Genomic DNA, 14,278 nt, shown 5'->3' with positions numbered 1-14,278 from the left:
ATATATTGCTACACAAACAAATTTTATAATTTAAACATTTACTAAAAATTACCTTTCTACTTCAGTTTGTAGCCAGGCAAAAATGCAAATGTTGCTTCATTGTAACCATAGCAACACTAGGCATGAACACCTACAGAACTGTAAATTCCTACGATTCCCAACAGTTTTTTCTTTCATTAAAACACTAAGACTGATTGTATGTTTATAGCAAGCAGGCAGTAGTAAATAACTGGAATTGATTTTTTAGTACAGTTATACCTAAATAAAAACATCTGAAGAAAGCCCACTTTCATTTGCATACTTGCATTTGTAGTAATGGTTATCGCAGATATTGTAACAAAGTCAGACATCGTCCGCTGTACGAAAGCACAACTGTAACAAAACACAAAACCAAAACATAAAAGGAGGTAATTAATCAAACAATTATGCCAAAGAGGCTGTTATCCAGACCTTCAATTCAGACAGCAGCAGAGGTCCATATGGGCACCAAAATCAAGTAATCAAGTCTTGGGAAAATTTGGCATGTTATTCTTTGCTGGAGAATTAAGAGTGCGATCGCTTGCTACTGTCATGCGTTACCTCCACCTCATCAGGCTCCGACACTGGCACATTTACATCCTGCTCTGGAGAGTCTGTGCTGTAGAGCTCCTCAGGAAAAGTGGCAGAGGTGGGTGTGGTTTGTGGCGTTATTGTCTGACCAAACCCTTGATATTGTCCAGATGGGGATGGTGGCACAGAAGGTTCTGCCGATATAGGATCTTGAGTAGATGAAGAAAGCAAACTGGTGTGCTCGTTTTGCTCAAGATCGTCAGGAAAAAACATCTTTCTTGGTCTGCCCAAGACTGTCCTTCCTACAAAGCAGAATAAAATAGATTAGGTGTAGATATAATATTTTGTAGAGGGATGTAACTTACTGTTAGCCATTCCAGTGATTTCCAAGCTCAAAAAAACGAGAACAGCATATGATCTATGCAAGCAGGGCCGTCAAAATCCAACTAACCCATGACCAGAATGCCACCCTAGGTATGAACCTCATATTTTCTGACAACGGTTACAAAGTCCACATCTCTAAGCCAGGACCACACAGAGCTAATATTTCAGTATAACACATACAAACTGGCCCCATCATTAAACTTCATATAGTAGTGCAAAAATGTGGCTACCGCTAAGGAACTCACCTCCTCTAAGGAGCTCACCTCCATCCTTCTCATGAATGTTCTAAAATTATACAAGACAAATATGGATCTCCAAAAAACTGCAAACGATACATTTTGCTGAATCGGCCTAAAAATGAGCCTAAAGATTAGGCTGCATCAGTGAAAAGCACCAAAGCATTGCTTGTCATGCTGCTTTCTACAGTTGTAAATGTATAAAGAAGCTTTGGAGAACCACATGAGGTTTGTGTTACATGTCAGTCTTATGAGATCACATTATGGCTCCTATATAAACAGTTTTTTGTTTTTTTATTTACAATGCATACGTCTTTAATGTGTGGTGGTGCAGCTTTCTACTACAGCCACAACACAACTTACTGAAGTGTAGAGAAGGGTGTTGTGGCCAGTGGCGTTGCAAGGGCCCAGGGCAACACCACTGCACCAACGATCCCCTTCTCTTACGGCCGCTGGCTGTCTCACACAGCTGAGCAGAGTGAAGCAGCCTCCCCTTCCTCTCTGTTTATGTCTACACAGGAGGAGGGGAACCTGCTGTGCAAGTCCCATGCTAATCTGAGGTACATTATGGGTCCGACTGGACTGAAGGAGGGGGGGTCTGGACTGAAATGGGGGGGTGTCTATTCTGAGGTGGGGGGGTCTGTACTTAGTGAGGGGAATCTGTACTGATGAGAGGGGTCTGCACTTAGGGAGGGGGGTCTGAACTGATCAGAGGGGTCTGTACTGAGGGAGGGGTGTCTGTATTGAGGGGTGACTATAGTTGGTGGAGGCGGGGTGACGCCATGTTTTTCCACACCGGGTGACACCAACCCTAGTGACTTTACTGGGTGTGCCTAATGTCTGCACAAATCCTGCACAGGAATAAACTGATGGGTGACAGTTCATTTGAGTTCCTCTCCCCTATGAGAGCCAGAGACTGAAGCTGTGTCACTGAAGATGTTAGAGACACAGCTTCAGAGACTGAAGCTGTGTCTCTAACATGATTAAAGGGTCACTAAAGGAAATTTTTTTTTTTGCTGAAATGACTGTTTACAGGGCATAGAGACATAATAGTTAACTGATTCCTTTTAAAAATGATTAAAAATAGATAAAAAAACAATCATATAATGTGCCTGCAGTGTAGTTTCGTTTTTGCTGTTGTTTCCTGGTTCTCTGATGTACAGAGAGCCACTAGAGGGCAGTCAGCCAATAGAGAGCAGTGATACTTTGTCTAAAACTCCTCAGCACCAATCCAGTTTAGTTTTACTCACACCTCCTTGATTAGTGACCACCGTGAGAAATCTCCCAGTACTGTGGTCATCAGGAAACAGGCAACCAGGAAGTGTCCAGAACAGAGAGGATTTACAGCAACATGAATGCAAAAACGAACAATGAGGACATGAAACCAGGACTGCAGCAAGGTAAAGGAAGCTATTTAGCTAAAAAAAAAAATTCCTTTAGTGACCCTTTAAGTACTTTAAGTACTTTAACACATCATTTGTGTATTGAAATTCTGGGAAGAATTCTACACTTTTCCACATTAAGATTATGTTTTTTAAATGGAATTTTTTTTTTATCTTTCTTGCCATGAATTAAAAAGTACTTCTTCCAAGACTACCACAACAGGCCTATAGTGGCAGCATGGAATCTACTGTTTTCAATCACTCAGGAATTATCCAGTAGCCAGGCATTGAGGTAAAAGGATAAGCAAGGAAAACAATTATGCAGTACTACCTAACAAGAAGCAGAGACAGCATTCTAAAAAAAACAAATATGGCTACTTCTATGTACAGTGCCTTGAAAAAGTATTCATACCCCTTGAAATTTTCAAAATGTTGTCATTTTCCAACCAAAAACGTAAATGTATTTTATTGGGATATTATGTGATAGACCACCACAAAGTGGCAAAGACTTGTGAAGTGGAAGGAGAATGATAAATGGTTTTCAATTTTTTTTTATAAATAAATATGTGAAAATTGTGGCGTGCATTTGTATTCAGCCCCCTGAATCAATACTTTGTAGAACCACCTTTCACGGCAATTACAGTGGCAAGTGAACCTCCTCCACCCAGTCTCAAGTCTTTTGCAGACTAACAGGTTTTCCTCTAAGATTGCCCTGTATTTGGCTCCATCCATCTTCCCCTCAAATCTGGCCAAAAAGTTTAATTTCAGTCTCGTCTGACCAGAGCACCTTCTTCCACATGTTTGCTGTGTCCCCCACATGGCTTCTCACAAACTGAAAACTGACTTCTTATGGCTTTCTTCTTGCCACTCCTTCATAAAAGGTCAGATTTGTGGAGAGCATGACTAATAGTTGTCCCGTGGACAGATTCTCCCATCTGACCTGTGGATCTCTGGCTTCTCCAGAGTTACCATGGGCCACTTGGCTGCCTCTCTGATTAATATTCTCCTTGCCCAGCAGTTTAGTTGGAAAGCCATGTCTTGGTTGGTTTGCAGTTGTCATACGCTTTCCATTTTCTGATGATGGATTGAACAGTGCTCCGTAAGATGTTCAAAGCTTGGGATATTTTTTATACCCTAACCCTGCTTTAAACTTCTCCACAACTTTATCCCTGACCTGTTTGGTGTGTTCCTTGGCCTTCACGATGCTGTTTGTTCACTAAAGTTCTCCAACAAACCTATGAGGGCTTCACAGAAAAGCTGTATTTAGGCTAGGTTCACATTTAAATTACATAGTTTAACATTAGTGCCGTTCACATCAATGCGTTGTGAATATAAGCTGCGGGAAAAAAGGGTCCTGTGCGAGTTTGGTCCGTGTGAGATGCAAATTCAGCTCTATAGACTGGCATTTCCTTGAAATCGCTGCAAATTTGCGGCAAAAACGCACCCGTGATTTTGAACTCGCAGCAGTGTAATCCTAGCCTAATACTGAGATTAAATTACACACAGGTGGACTCCATTTACTAATTGGCTGACTTCTGAAGGCAATTGATTCCACTAGATTTTAGTTCGGGGTATCAGAGTAAAGGGAGCTGAATACAAATGAATGCCACACTTTTCAGAAATGTATTTATAAAACATTTTGAAAACCATCTATTTTCCTTCCACTTCACAATTATGTGCCACTTTGTGTTGGTCCATCACAAAAAAAAAAAAAACAATAATATACATTTACGTCTTTGGTTGTAACATGACAAAATGTGGAAAATGTTAAGGGATGTTAATATGTTTTCAAGGCACTTTACACGAATAATCACAAACTATACATAGAAATAGCACACATATAAGATTATTTACAGGATCAGGTGGCAGTGAACACTAGGAAAGGAAGGGAAAACAAGACTCCCCAAAGGTCTAAAAAGATTGTATTTGGAGAACTGTATGTGGTTATTATTTGCAGGGGGATTATTCAGTATATTAATTCAAAATTGTTCACGCAAACTTGTTGACAAGGCCAGTGTTCTGCCAGTAATGTAGCAATGTTTTTAAAAGATTTAATTTAAGCGAATAAGGGGTATATTTATTAAAGTGGGAGTTCACCTGAAATTTTTTTTTTTTAACATTCGATTGGGCCTAATTACGGGAAGAAGAATCGGGTGTTTTGATTAAAATCAATGCAGTACTTACCTTTTTTGAGAAAGATGTTCTCCCGCCGCTTCCGGGTATGGGCTGCGGGACTGGGCGTTCCTATTTGATTAACAGCCTTCTGACGGTCGCATACAGCGCGTCACGAGTTGCCGAACGTCGGTGCGTCGCTATACGGCGCCTGCGCACCGACGTTTGGCTACTTTCGGAAACTGGCGACGCGCTGTATGCGACGGTCGGAAGGCTGTCAATCAAATAGGAACGCCCAGTCCCGCAGCCCATACCCGGAAGCATCGGGAGAACATCTCTCTCTAAAACGGTAAGTACTGCATTGATTTTAATCCAAACACCCGATTCTGCTTCCCCTAATTAGGCCCAATCTAATGTTAACCTCCACTTTAAGAAATTAATGTGACATTAAACAAACTCTCACTCAATGTATCTTCCTGGAGCATGCGTTTTAACCAACAATATTATCGATTCCCCTCCAGTTATCCTCCTTTATAAATATGCCCCTAAGCCTCAAATTTTGCCACCGTCATATATTTTAGGACAGCTTAGTAGAGAAAAAAATATAAATAAAAAAGGTATGTGGGGGGAGAATATTTATCCTTTCATAAAGTACCAACCCAGTTCTCCATGATGTATAACATAGCAGAAATTCATCTTACCAACATTGCGTACTTGCTCGGATATGTCTGCTCGTAAATCCGATACATCCCACATGGCAAGAAATGAGTCAAAACACGAGCCTTCCTCTGCCTCCTGTACGTATGGCTTGTATGAAAAGCTTACGTGATGAGCTATGGCAGCCAAGAACATTTCAACACAAATAACAAAATCCTGAAACAACGGAGAATCAGTCAAAAAAATTGCTTTGTCCTCACTAAAATCTCAATACATGTGTGTTTTCCCAAATCAAAAGGTCCAAGTTTCTTAAATCAGATTCTAAGGCCCCGTACACACGGTCAGTTTGGTCCGATGAGAATGAACCGAAGTGTATAGGCCATCGGTCTGGTTTCCTTCGGTCCAAAATTTCTAAACATGCTTCAAAACCTAACCGATGGACCGCTGCCCCATCAGACCAAACCGATGGTTAGTACAGAAAAGCATCGGTTCAAAACCCGCGCATGCTCAGAATCAAGTCGACGCATGCTTGGAAGCATTGAACTTCGTTTTATTCAGCACGTCGCGTGTTTTACGTCACCGCGTTCTGACCTGATCGGATTTTGAACTAATGGGGTGTACACACATTCAGAGGTGAACCGATGAAAACGGTCCATCGGACCACCTAAGAGGTTTCCAGGCCCGATGGGAGATTAAAGCGGCGGTCCGCCCCAAAAAAATTAAAAGCCAGCAGCTACAAATACTGCAGCTGCTGATATATGGACACTTACCTGTCCAAGACGCCCACGATGTTGGCAGCCAAAGCCGACCTATTCGTCGGCTCTCGGCTGCTGCCGCCGCCATCCTCGGTAAGGAGATTAGGAAGTGAAGCCTTTTGGCTTCACTTCCTGGTGCCGTACTGCGCTTGTGAAAGTCACGCTGCGCGTCCTCATTGGTCTCTGCTGTCTTCTGGGACCTGTGTGTGTCCCAGAAGACAGCGGAGAGGACAGAGTAGGTGCCGGAAGTGGCGTAGGTCACCGCGATCACTGAAGCGGTCTATGCCAGGGAGTGGGAGCAAATACCTGTATTACACAGGTATCTGCTCCCTCCTCCCCCCTGAAAGGAGATTTTCTTAAGTTTTCTTAACCCTTTCAATACAGGGCTTTTATACCCACCTCCATACCGGGCCTATTCTGGCACTTCTCTCCTACATGTACAAATCATCATTCTTTTGCTAAAAAATTACTCAGAACCCCCAAACATTATATATGTTTTTTTCAGCAGACACCCTAGGGAATAAAATGGCGGTCATTGCAACTTTTTATCTTGCACGGAATTTGCGCAATAATTTTTCAAACGCCTTTTTTTTGGAAAAAAAAATGGTTTCATGATTAAAAAAAAAAAAATACAAAAAACAGTAAAGTTAGCCAATTTTTTTTGTAAAATATGAAAGATGATGTTACATTGAGTAAATAGATACCTAACATGTCATGCTTTAAAATTGCGCACACTCATGAAATGGAGCCAAAATTCGGTACTTAAAAATCTCCATAGGCGATGCTTTGAAAAATTTTACAGGTTACCAGTTTAGATTTACAGAGGAGGTCTAGTGCTAGAATAGTTGCACACGCTCTAACGCACGTGGCGATACCTCACATATGTGGTTTGAACGACGGTTACATACGTGCGCGGGGTTTCTGACTAGCTGACTAGCCGCAATTGCGCTTTGTTTACTTCCAGGTACCCGGGCGTGACGTCATCACATTGCGCCCGGACCTCTGGTCACCAGTCATCTCTATGCTTCCTATCTGGCGCTGGGCGATTCCTTCTCCGGATCCCCGATGGCACGGGAGAGCCCGGAGAAGCACTGCTGCCGGAACACAATGATATCTGAATGATGCCTCTAGCTGCAGGCATCATTCAGATATCACTGCACAAAGTCCAGGACGTCATATGACGTCCACCTGGGATGGGAGATCCCCTTTGTGGACGTCATATGACTATGTGCGGTATTGAAGTGGTTAAAGAGGACGTAAAACCTGATGGGTGTTACTTCCTCTGTTTCCCTGTAAAGGTAAAGCATAATGGACTACTATGCATCGCATAGTAGCCCATTATGTGACACTTACCTGCAGAAGCCCGCGATGTCCCCGTCTTCCTCGCTAGTCGCGAGTGTCCATTCTTCACCCCTCTTCTTTCCGGTGCCGCAAACTCCGGCTCTGTGACTGGCATGCGCGTGGGAGCTGCCTTTAACGGCATGACCCAAGATAGAAATGGCACAGCGTGCCCCAAGTCCGGCTAATGCGTAGAAGAAATCGCCCTACGGCGATATGCAAATATCTCCTAGACCGTACAGGTCTGGGAGATATTTCAAGCACCTACAGGTAAGCCTTAATCTAGGCTTACCTGTACGTTAAAGTGGTTGTAAAGGGTTTACATCCATTTTAAATGCCAAAACCTAGCACCTGAGCAAGCCCTAAATTGTGGGGGGGCAGGGCGTAGGATCATGTGTCCCATACCTAGGTATACCAGGTATTTCTTTAGCTATGGGTATCGATGGAGATGCTTTAGGAGTTCAGGGAAGGGGAGTACTAAATGCTTATGGTGCTTCCTATGCAGTGCAACTTCTAAAAGGGCAGTGAGGCTGCCACACATTTTTATGGAATGACCTTGGTGACCAACTTTCAGGCAGTATTAAAGCTTTATAAAACTATGTGGATATAAATACAACTACCAGCACCTTAAAGTCTAGTACCAAAACTCAGACAGATTAAAATATACAAAAGTAGTGCTAAAAAATAAATTTTCAAATTTCCATTAAAATTTGAGTCCATAAATAGCAAGGGGATAGCGCCCGTCCATGCAAGTAGAAACGTTAGACTGCAGAGGAGAAAATCATGACAAAATCCTTCATACAATGTACGTCCAACTCGACACCCAAGTTAATAGGTAGCCTGCTTACCCATAGTAATGACCAATAAACAGTAGTCTCACCCAGCTCAGGGAAAGAGGTCTCCCTAGGACCCTTGGTAATATCTGGAACTGCAGCTAGAAACTGGTAGTATTGCGTTCATTCTTTTTTTTTTATCTATTATTGCATCACAGTGCTTCTGATCTCCTGCTGCCTATTTGCAGTCACTTGCTGTCTACATGAAAACACTCCAGTGAGAGTTCCATGTGTCATTTAAGAAGGCAGGTTTCCTGATGGTGACAACCGTGGACCTTGCGTGAATAAGGACAATTTGTATTTGCTATTGAGTATTAAAGAGTATCAGTCATATGACAGGAACAAAGAGGAGTATTCTGCAGACTTTAGTTCTGCTTCAAGTAATAATTGCTCCATGCTGCCCTCTATTCTCCATTCATATTCAAATCTGCTGTTAAAATGGCACAGAACAAAACAAGTCTGACATTTGCCAACTATAACATATCTGCTGTGTGTTCAGTTTCTCAGCATTATTACATCATTTATCCTTATATATCTTTTTGAAACATTGTGCCTTTTTGGCCATGTCCACTTTGTTCTGTTAAAATGTGAAGCCCCTGTGCTGACAATTTCTAGTACAGTAGGGGAGATTTACTAAAACTCAGAATCTAGTGCAGCTGTGCATGGTAGCCAATCCTCTTCTAACTTTACCTTGTTTAAATTCAACTTTGACAATAAAACCTGGAAGCCGATTGGTTTATATGCAGAGCTGCACCAGATTTTGCACTCTCCAGTTTAATAAATCAATCAGTGTGTAACATTACAAGCATAAAGATATATACAATATATTACCAAAAGTATTGGGATGCCTGTCTTTACACAAACATGACCTTTAATGGCATCCCAGTCTTGGTCCATAGGGTTCAAAATTGAGTTGGCCCACCCTTTGCAGGTATAACAGCTTTAACTCTTCTGGGAAGGCTGTCCACAAGGTTTAGGAGTGTTTCTATGGGAATGTTTGGACATTCTTCCATAAGCGCATTTGTCAGGCCAGCACTGATGTTGGACGAGAAGACCTGGCTCGCAGTCTCTGCTCTAATTCATCCCAAATGTGTTCTATCAGGTTGAGGTCAGGACTCTGTGCAAGCCAGTCATGTTCCTCCACCCCTTACCCACTCATCCAGGTCTTTATGGACTTTGTGCACTGGTGGACAGTCATGTTGAAACAGGAAGAGGCCAACCCCAAACTGTTCCCACAAAGTTGGGAGCATGAAATTGTCCAAAATGTCTTGGTATGCTGATGCCTTAAGAGTTCCCTTCATTGGAACTAAGGGGCCAAGCCCAACCCCTGAAAAACAACCCCGCACCATAATCCCCTCTCCAACCAAATTATTTGGCCCAGTGCACAAAGCAAGGTCCATAAAGACATGGATGAACCAGTTTGGGTTGGAGGGACTTGAACCCATTGGCGATGAATTAGAGAAGAGACTGCAAGCCAGACCTCATTCACATCAGTGCCTGACCTCACAAATGCGCTTCTGGAAAAATGGTCAAAGATTGGTCATAGACACACTCCTAAACCTTGTGGACAGCTTTCCCCAAAGAGTTGAAGATGTTATACCTGCAAAGGGAGGGCCAACTCAATATTGAATCCTACGGACTAAGACTGGGATTCCATTAAAGCTAATGTGCATGTAAAGGCAAGTGGCCAAGTAGCAAAAGGTGGCTACTTTGAAGAACCTAGAATATGAAATATATTTTCAGTTGTTTCACACTTTTTTGTTATGTATAATTCCACGTGTTAATTCATAGTTTTGATGCCTTCAGTGTGAATCTACAATTTTCATAGTCATGAAAATAAAAAAAACTCTTTGATTGAGAAGGTGTGTCCAAACTTTTGGTCTGTACTGTATCATATATATATATATATATATATATATATATAGTCGTTACCCTCTGACCGAGAGAGATGTGGATCACATAAACACGCGACAAGACTTACAACATAAATAGACCTGAAGTGTGCCTTGGTGGTCTGGTCAGTATGCCAAGAAAAGGGGGCATACCCAAGGTAAGTAATGGGTAGTTAATTGAAGAAGGATATGCTGAGAAGTGCCCTGAAAAAGGGAAGGGCGGGAGGGTGTCGAATGCGATTGAATGCGCAGACTCACGGACATGAGGTGAGCTGGAAAGAGTCGGCCCAGTGACGTGTAGTACCGCACACTGAACCGACAAAGAGCATGTGTGAGTGGGCTGCTTAAATACCCTCCGGGCTCCTCCCATAAACTCAGGCCACCATACTGGCTATATATATATATATATATATATATATATATATATATATATATATATATATATATATATATATATATTTATTGTTACCCCTAGCTATTAAGTGCTGACTATTTGAGCAAACGGGTGTTTTTTTTTTTTAGTTGCAGAGGTGAATTTTAAAACAAATAAAAATTAGAAGAGAAAAATGTGCCTAGCAGTCAAATCACATGTAAAAGCTGCAACAATTAACAGCAAAAGGTGCCAAAAGCCACAAGTGAGTCATGCGGCACTAGATGGGAATCGCTACATTAGATGATGGTACCTTGTGTAACGATTTAGTCATCTTAAGACTTATTTTTCACCCAAAAAATACCTGCATTTTGATATAGTATGGCCATAACAAAATGGCATAACCACAGCATCAATCTTCTATTTGTACTGATAGAACAATAAGGAAATGGAATAACCTAAAGCTTGGATTTTCACCCATAGAATACACTGACAAAACCAGAGATGTACCTGCAGTCCCGTCGCAACATCCTTGGCAGACTTCCAGTCCCATGTATGTTCATCAGAAATAATAGAAACTTTAACCATGATTGCGATCAATACCGCTTGCCTGATAAAAAAATAAAAAATAAACAATTTATCACTTTACAACATACTGGCTCAAGTTTATTTTTATGAATAATAACAGGTTACAATGTACAAATGCTAACACTACAATAATTCTTCCACACACAGTATTTGTGGTAAAGGCTGGAAGAGAACAGGATATATACTTGTCTAAAAGCCTTTTAAAGAGGACCTCTAGTGATACTTCAACACTACTCCTTCTCTTCTTAACAGCTTTGCTCCCCCGTTATAAATGTAAAATTCCTGTAATATGCTTGTTGTATAGAATACAGCTCTGGGTTTCCACAGCAGGCAAGGTGTCATATTCTTAGGTAACAGTGCATGTGATCTTGGGTATTCGAGATCATCAGAGATCAGTGGTAGTATCAGAACCACTAGGGTACAAGGTTGTCAGTACAGTAAAACCTTCATTTGAGAGCCTTTTGCAAGACAAGAAACAAATAAATTCTGACTTGATATACAAGCGATGTCATGATATACATATTTACCATTATTGATATGCAAGTAGCGTCAATTCACAACTGAGTATAAAAGAGAAGAGAGACATCTCTAAGTGTAGCTACATTGTTACATTTATTGAATGTACAACATTTAGCAAAATATTGCTACACTTAGAGGCGCCTCTCTTCTCTTTTATACTCTGTAGCTCCTGCTGGATTTTGCTTCTCATCCCCTTGTAGAGGCTTCCATTTCTGGATGGACATTTTATGGTTACACAACCTTTCACATTGCTATATTCTTTTTATATGGACTATAAACTGAAGGACTTATGAATAAATGGTTGTGGAAAGAATCATCTGAGTTTCTATTATTTCTTATGGGGAAATTTGCTTTGATATACAGTAAAACCTTGGTTTGAGAGTAACTTGGTTTGAGAGTATTTTGCAAGACAAGCAAAATGTTTTAATACATTTTGCTTTGATATACAAGCTATGTCTTGATATAAGAGTAGCGTCATGTCACAACTGAGTATAAAAAAAAAAGAAGAGAGGAGATTCTAAGTGTAGCAATATGGTTACATTTAATGAAGGTATAACATTTACCAACTTATTGCTACACTTAGGCCTCGTACAGACGAGAGGATATCCGCTGGAAATGGTCCGCCGGACCGCTTCCAGCGGATAAATCCTCTGGCGGATTTGGATCTGATGGCTGTACACACCATCAGATCGAAATCCCCGCGGATGCAACGTGCGCGACCCTGGAAGGTAAATACTTTCACGCATGCGTCGAATTATTACGACGCATGCGAGGGATGGGAGCGGACGGACTGATCCGGTGAGTCTGTACAGACGACCGGATCAGTCCGCTGGACTGGATTCCAGCGGATAGATTTCTTAGCATGCTAAGAAATTTTTATCCACTGGGAATCCGTCGGCTGGGAAATGTCCGCTAGGCCGTACACACGACCAGATCTATCTGTTGGAACTGATCCGCGGATCAATCCCAGCGGATAGATCCGGTCGTGTGTACGGGGCCTTAGAGGTGCCTCTCTTCTCTTATACATTGTAAAAAAAAAAAATGCTTTGATATACAAGTGCTTTGGATTGCAAGCATGTTTCTGGAACAAATTAGGCTCGCAATCCAAGGTTTTACTGCATTTGAAAAGGAAGACCTAAGGTTACAATTTCAGGTTCAACTGCATATATCCACATATATACGTTAAAGAGAGTTTGTATAAAATTGCATATAAAATAATCCACATGCAGACAAATAATGGCAATATACTAGTGTCATACCATCAAATTTCACTTGTATAGCAGAGAGCTGTCTAATGAATACTTCTCAGCATATAAAAAGCAATATGATAATTTCTACATGAGTGTCAGTTTTTAATTTTTCTAAATTGTACCAGAAGTATTTGTATTACAAGAAGAGATGACTGTCATTCCTAATATTTAACCTGGATAAGACAACTGTTTAGTTGGTAGAGATCAAATAAAACAAGATACACATTTCAGTAGCTTTATAAGGTGACCAGATTTTTAAAATGAAATCCGGGGACATTTTTTTTTTTATTGGCAAATGGTAAACTATTTTATAAGCATTGTTTCCTCAAATTATATATGCAGTGTATGTGTTTATGGAATGATTGTATGATATATTATTTCTCACATTTTGTCAATGAGAAAATTTGTATTTATGTGTGTATATATATATATATATATATATATATATATATATATATATATATATATATATATATATATATACACACACACACACACACACACATACATACATACCATTTGGTAGTCAAATCTCAAAAAATTCTATGAAGATAAGATAGAGAAAAAAAACGTGCAGGGCTCAGCTGTGCCCATCCAATGCAGCCTCACCAGTGCAGGGAAACAGAGAAGAGAGCTGGCGTCTCCCGCTGCAAAAGCTTTAATTTGAATCACTGTGTGCCCGCATTCTCACAAGTCTTGCTTCCTCGGTTGGCTTCTACCTATGTTAGACAGCAAATCTGCTGTCTATCAAAGGAGACAAGTCAGGAGGTGGGATTTGTGAGACGGCGGGCACCCAGGGATTCAAATTAAAGCTGTTACAGCGGGCGAGGCCGGCTGTCCTCTCTGATCCCCTGCACTGGTGAGGCTGGATACATGGGCACAGGACCGCCCCTCCCCCCTCTGCCTCAGCACCCACCCAGGATCAGCCCTGCACCTAGCGCTGCCCTTGCAATCCAGGGACAAATCTGGAGACAGACTGGCTCCGGGGACAGCGTCCTCAGTCTGGGAACTGTCCCCAGAAACTGGGGACGTCTGGTTACCGTACTTTACAAGTCTTCATGAATAAGCTCCTGACAAATGACAACATATAGAAACAATATAATTTAAGAAAAAAAAAAACTTTTTTCTTTAAAAGCTGTGGGTGAGCTCCACGCACGTGACGTTGCCTAGGCAGAAATGATCCCCCAATTAATCAGATGGCAACACTGTATTTTTTGTAGCTAGTTAAGGTGAAAACTCACAGTAGGGGTCTATGGTGTCCGGCATTTGTAAACACACCCAAGAAATGCGCAGGATTTACAAGACCGCGGGGTTGCTTTACCAAAAGCAAATAGGCTATCCACTTTGCAAAAGAATTTTCCCTAGAGCTTAGCAAATATAGTAACATTTCATTTAGCAAACATTACCCAATAT

The 14,278-nt window shown here is 41.3% G+C and overlaps 1 protein-coding gene across 2 annotated transcripts in view; it reads right to left on the bottom strand.

Moving 5' to 3' along the window:
* Positions 1–226: 226 nt before the first annotated feature.
* Positions 227–14,278, bottom strand: part of TMEM184C (transmembrane protein 184C) — a 36,717-nt gene continuing 22,665 nt past the window's right edge. The window contains exons 9-12 of one of the 2 annotated variants that reach the window (XM_040331812.1): positions 11,019–11,118; positions 5,365–5,536; positions 580–851; positions 227–372 (exon numbers count right to left, since the gene is read on the bottom strand). In XM_040331812.1, the coding sequence (XP_040187746.1) occupies positions 343–372; positions 580–851; positions 5,365–5,536; positions 11,019–11,118 (574 nt within the window). In that variant the 3' untranslated portion in view covers positions 227–342. Of the gene's footprint in view, positions 852–5,364; positions 5,537–11,018; positions 11,119–14,278 lie in introns of both variants that reach the window. The other variant, XM_040331805.1, reaches the window with a different exon arrangement.

The sequence above is a fragment of the Rana temporaria genome, chromosome 1, assembly GCF_905171775.1.
Source record: "Rana temporaria chromosome 1, aRanTem1.1, whole genome shotgun sequence".
NCBI lineage: Eukaryota > Metazoa > Chordata > Amphibia > Anura > Ranidae > Rana > Rana temporaria.
The sequence above is the reverse complement of the archived record's forward strand: the minus strand, read 5'-3'. Positions and strand labels throughout refer to the sequence as shown.